Source organism: Vanessa atalanta, chromosome 22 (assembly GCF_905147765.1).
Source record: "Vanessa atalanta chromosome 22, ilVanAtal1.2, whole genome shotgun sequence".
Classification (NCBI taxonomy): Eukaryota; Metazoa; Arthropoda; class Insecta; order Lepidoptera; family Nymphalidae; genus Vanessa; species Vanessa atalanta.
In genome coordinates, this window is record NC_061892.1 from 8203939 (window position 1) to 8209938 (window position 6000).

Here is a 6000-nt window from a genome sequence, read left to right on the forward strand (position 1 = left end):
AGTAAGGAAAATTAAGGTAACTTCGTTCATTCATTTAACAAATGTTGTTTAATTCGACCCTTTAGAATTGAGCCATTATTTTACAACAGTATGGTTTAGTTAGTGTGTGTTAGTGATATGTGTCATTGTAAGAAATTAAAAACGAGTAAAGTAAAAAAGATACTTATTCATTGTTACATACTAAACACACAATGTCAGCTTAAATTTCACGTATTATACGTTGTGATAAAAGAACCAACCACAGCCAATATAGCTGAATCAAAAGATTGCTCTGGTTTTCAGCTGGTCCGTTTACCTAATGTGTTGTGGAGAGTATAGGCGGATTAGGCCATGTAGAAGCCCCTGGGCGAAACGAAACTCATGGCCACTGTCAACTTATATAGGTAGGTTATCATTAACCTTTTAGCGACAGAAACAAATAAAATTAGTTTTTAAATAAAAGCATCGAATTAAAACTTCTTCAACTTGCTTTACTGCAGAAGCTACGCGATAGCTAATATTACTTCTATGGAAAATCTAGTCGCGATGATAACTCTTTGTGCAAGCATATAGGTCTGATTAGATACTATACCACCAAACAACAGTACTCAGTATTGTTGTGTTTAGGTCTAAAGTGAGTAAGCCAGTGTAACTACAGGCACAAGGGACATAACAACTTAGTTCCCAAAGTTGGTGACTTATTATTAAGATTCAGATTAACTCAGCCTTCAAACCGGAACACAACAATACCGACTACTGCTGTTTGCCGGTAGAATATCTGATGAGTGGGTGGTACCTACCCAGACGGGCTTGCCCAAAGCCTTACCACCAAGTAACTTAACTTTGACGTCTGAATCCATAATCGCTCATTGATATACCTATATGGTCAGTATCAGAACCTTGGAAGTGAAAGGAGCTATATAAGTATATAGAAAAGTTTTCTGATATATATAACGACCTACCCGCCCGGCTTCACACGAATATATATACATCGTATAGATTGAATAACAAACATAAAACTAGGAAAGGAAAAATTCTTGGCTTTTAAAATATATAACATGCTACATGCATATAAAAATAATTGTCTTGAATTATTTCGATTATTAATGAAAAAAAATCCATTGCGTAGTTTAAAAATTTAAGCGACTTCCTTTTACACTATGGAGAGAACATATATTAATCAAAGAACTATTTGTAGTGCATTATACAGCAGAGCTATTAGTAAACGGTAAGTCTATCTAAGCTTTGGCTGTCTGAATATTCGCAAACTTATCAAACGATTGTAACATGTTTCAAACTCATCATCAACTTGGTGGTAGGGCTTTGTGCAAACCCGTCTGGGTAGGTATCACCCACTCATCAGATATTCTACCGCAAAAAAACAGTACTCTGTATTGTTGTGTTCCGGTTAGAAGGTTGAGTTAGCCAGTGTAACTACAGGCACAAGGAACGTAACATCTTAGTTTCCAAGGTCGGTGGCGCATTGGTGGTGTAAGGAATGGTTAATATTTCTTACAACGCCATTGTCTATGGGCGGTGGTGACCACTTACCATCAGGTGGCCCATTTTCTAGTCCGCCTACCGATATCATAAAAACAAAAATAAAAAAAATGTGCGCAATATAATGCTCAAACCGAAGTACTACACCACAGTGATGTATGCTTACAATTCTTATATTTATGTTAAATTACACAAGACGATGATAAAGATCTTGGTGACTTCTTAAAATGTGTTCATAAATGTCAAGACATGGGTTTTTTACTAACACAAAAAAAAATCAAATCCGACGAGAGATTCTGAGACTAGCGCGCGCAACAAATACTATTTGGTAATCATAAAACAACCAGCCAGTTTAATGATTACCAGCCTTATAATACAAACATAGATGTGACTGAAACTCCTATTTCTGAAACATTGATCAAAGTAGGATTATCTCATTTAAACTTTAAGTGAACGATTATTGGTCGATTGCAGCACATGACGTAATAGGCGACCAATGGACGTTCAGTATTTAGTCAAATTAATTGATCTGACTTTGATTATTTCGGAAACTGGCGGTTTCCTAATCCTTACTAATCCAGATCAATAATATACGAATATAATGATGTCTGTTAAATTTTCATTAGAATGAAAGTGAGAGAACAAGATGATTAACAACATTAAATATATATATGTATATATATGCCTTATATTAACATAAAATATTGATTTCACATGTGTATCTGCCAACCTACATTTGAGCAGCGTGGTGAAATATGCTCCAAACTTTCTCCTAATAAGGAAGAGGAGGCCCTAGCCTAGCAGTGGGAAATTTGCAGGCTGTTAATGTTATTGATTTCACAAACCATATCCCGAGTTATACCAAAAACCAAAAATTTAAATTACTTTATAATGCAAGTTGCATGCATATGTATGTGTCTTATCACAAGCAACAAATTCTAAATTACAATGAACCTTTTTGATAATAATCTGGAACACATACATGACTATGAAATAACAATTTACTTATACATAACTATAAAAAATGAACCTTGATATTCCAGTCAGTAGAATATGTAAATCTTAACTGAGTCACAGGTTTAAATCGCAAGCATTGCTGAGCAATTCTTATAACAAAGTCCATATGAGATATATCAAAAATCTTATGTGGAAATCATTTGTTAAACATTACCAATTACTATTTTACTGTACAAGGATTAAATTTAAACATTTTTTTTTTATCATAATTGTTGTTAGTAAATGACTATTGAAAAGTTGCCACAATAATAAATTAAATTTTTGGATATATATTTTATATGATTCATAAATAGGTAGGCACATTGGCAAATGGGTCATAGATATTCACATTGTAAGAAATATTAGACTAATTTAGGAACTAAGACATATGTCCCTCATGCCTGTAGTTACACTAAGCAAAGAAACTAGCCTTCAAACCTAAACATAACAATACCAAGTATTGCTTGGCAATGATCTGCGATGAGTCATTTGTTCAAAGGCCTACTGCCAAGTATATAATGTTTTTTTTACTTAACCAAACCTAAGAATAAGAAATTTGCTAATTAGCTCTTTGTCATGTACAAAAAATATCCCTGATTGTCTTCACAACTCTTCATGGCTGATCTAGTCTTACGAGAGCTAATTCTTATTATGAGCACTGCATTCCAATGAATGTGGCAGTTCAATGAACTTTGTTAACTAATAATTTGGTAACAATAGTAATAAATAAAAATAAATTTATTAAAGATTCAACTTAAAAATAAAATTTTAATTATTATACATCTAATGTTATTAATTTTGTTTTGATGTGTGTAGGTCTAAGTCCAGACACTGATTCATCTTATCAAATAGACCTATTTAGAGAGATGCTAGCAACATTATGTACATATGGATAATAGTTGCCTTAAAATCTGTTGATTTAACTCAGAGAAATATTACTGTCTTTGTCCACCCTACACATAAGAAAGAGATAGCGCTATTAAAATTCCTATTAAATAAGAAAAACTAAATATTATTTGCAGATATAGCATTAGAAATTTGATTTTGCTATTTAAAATGGTTAATTTAGTTGATATTTAAGACAATTAATTTAATATTGTAAGTTGTGAATTATAGATATACTACTTACTTATGTAAGTAAAAGACATATTTTTTTTTATAATAATTGCCTTCAAAACATAACCAATCAATTTATTGACTTAAATGTTTGATAATATTTGATACTTATTACTTTTATTAATTTTCTATACATAGTTGTTGCTTCCATGAATAAAAAAATAATAAAGAAATTGAACTGTGTTTTTACAAATTCAAAAACATAATATCAATATCTCATTAGAATTTTTATAAAATTAATTGAGATCAAAACAAGACTAAACTATTAAATAATATTACACTAAATTTTTTTTTATTGTGAAATATTTATATGCTTCCTTTTCGAGTATTATAATTTATATAATTATATTGCTTTATATACGACATACAGCAGTTACATATGTCAATCACCATGTGTGTATGACAGCTGATAATGTTATCAGCACATGTGACATTATGAAGTACTTCACCCATTTCAAATCTCTTATCAATAACAATAACAAATGTAAGAAACTGCAGCTAAAAAGAAGTGCAATTAATTATCTACCCTCAATTTTTATTATTTTAAATATAGATTTGTTATTAAAATAGAAACAATATTAATAATAATTAAACTAATAGTCTTTCCTACTGAATGTTCGAAGGTGGGTCTGAAGTAAAAATACGACTGTTATTTTCGCCGCGAGCTGCTAATGAAGGCAATTCTGCTAATTTGCTCTCTCGGCTCGTCAAACTCATTCAAGTATAAAAAATTATAAATAGCTACGGCCCAGCGTCCCCCGACGACCTTACAGCCGAGGTAATCGAATGTAATCAATGAGCCAAATGCAATCGCTTCGACGGGCATTGCGAAATTTGAAAATGCACATTGATTGTTAACTAGCAAATGTAAAGCATGAATAAACGTAACCGCAGAATTCTTTTGTTTTCAAAGAAAATAAGCACTTATCAAAGGAAAACCCTAAAATATCCCTTCGCATTGGTAAAATGCATCCCCTCCCTAAAAATATCGAGATTCCAGGTAAATGGAATTTCCTCGGCACTATATGACAAAACATATTTTTGAATGTTATAAAATATGTGTAGTAACACTATTATAATACTTACCCCATGGTTTCTTTTCCTGCTGTCATTTAAACACAATAAATTGGAAAAATATCCTACTTCATAATTCTTAATTTTCCCTATACAACTGTCATGCGGCGGTTCTACCATAAACTAAAGATTTAAGTAATGTTGCCAAGTAAGCAAATAATGTCAATCATTTATTATAAATATTTGATTACAATCTAATAATTTACAGTATATTTTAAATATTCATATAGTATCTTACAAAGTACAAATTATAAAATATATATTATAGAGATATTTTTCAATCATAATTTTATCTAAAAAAAAAAAAAGATACACTGCTGCCATCTATGGTTATATTTAATAGTTACAATGAAATACCGCTACTGTTTGACAGATGGCGATCAAAATCAATGTAATTTTAATATTCAACACAAGATAGCGCTTTATAAAAAAATAATGTTTAAATTTTGCGCAGATGCATAAAATATCCTTATAATAGCTACTACTATTTTACACTGTGGTGTTAATATTTTAAAAATTACTATATTTAAGGTATGTGTAATTATTCGTAAATATCAGTAATAATTTAGTTTTATATAAAATATTTAAATATTTTAGCTACTAAGTACATTATCAATATTCCATATTGAAATATCTACCTAGAATTATTTCAACGTATTTTGAATGTTTTTAACAACATATTTAACTGATTGGTATTATCTTCATATTATTGCCGCGACGGATGCCATACACACATCTTGTAGTAGTTGCGTATATGTATGTCAACAATATGAATCCAAAATCATTGTTTAAATAACGTCTTAATAATATATAACGTTATATCATCGTTTCTCGTAACTCCTTGAAGTAAATAGCACATCACAATTTCTACAAATTCTTTAGAATACCAAAAAGATTTGTTATTTTTTTTTTTATTGTTATTATTTTTTCTATTACACATTTTTATTATTTTATAAAAATAACACACTTTACAACCATGACTGTTTTGGCCCATTCCGATTTCCTAGGGCATACCGGTGAATAGGTATGGTTCCCACATTTCAAAATGGTACAATATGTTATTATATTTTTCATGTTTAAAATGTCATGCAATAAGAAATTTTTTAAGAGGAGATTTTCTTAACCTATGTAATGTCTGTCTTTAACAGCCATCAGACTACAGATATTCCGGTACGATCCTATTGCCGTCAGTAGCAGATTGACAGCCCCATGAACAATACCACGTGAAATAATTTGATCCATTTAATGTAAAATGAAGGTAATTTGATAGCAAATAACCGAAGTAGCCATTAACCGTTGAATTTTAAACGAAAGGAGGAAAAATATTATTTGTAA

At 30.5% G+C, this 6000-nt stretch overlaps 1 protein-coding gene across 2 annotated transcripts in view; it reads right to left on the reverse strand.

The window, feature by feature from the left end:
- Nucleotides 1-4776, reverse strand: part of LOC125072651 (homer protein homolog 2) — a 41291-nt gene extending 36515 nt beyond the window's left edge. For both annotated transcript variants that reach the window (XM_047683300.1, XM_047683298.1), the window contains exon 1: nucleotides 4678-4776. In XM_047683300.1, coding sequence (XP_047539256.1) covers nucleotides 4678-4703 — 26 coding nt within the window. In that variant the 5' untranslated portion in view covers nucleotides 4704-4776. The remainder of the gene's footprint in view (nucleotides 1-4677) is intronic.
- Between the last annotated feature and the right edge of the window lie 1224 nt (nucleotides 4777-6000).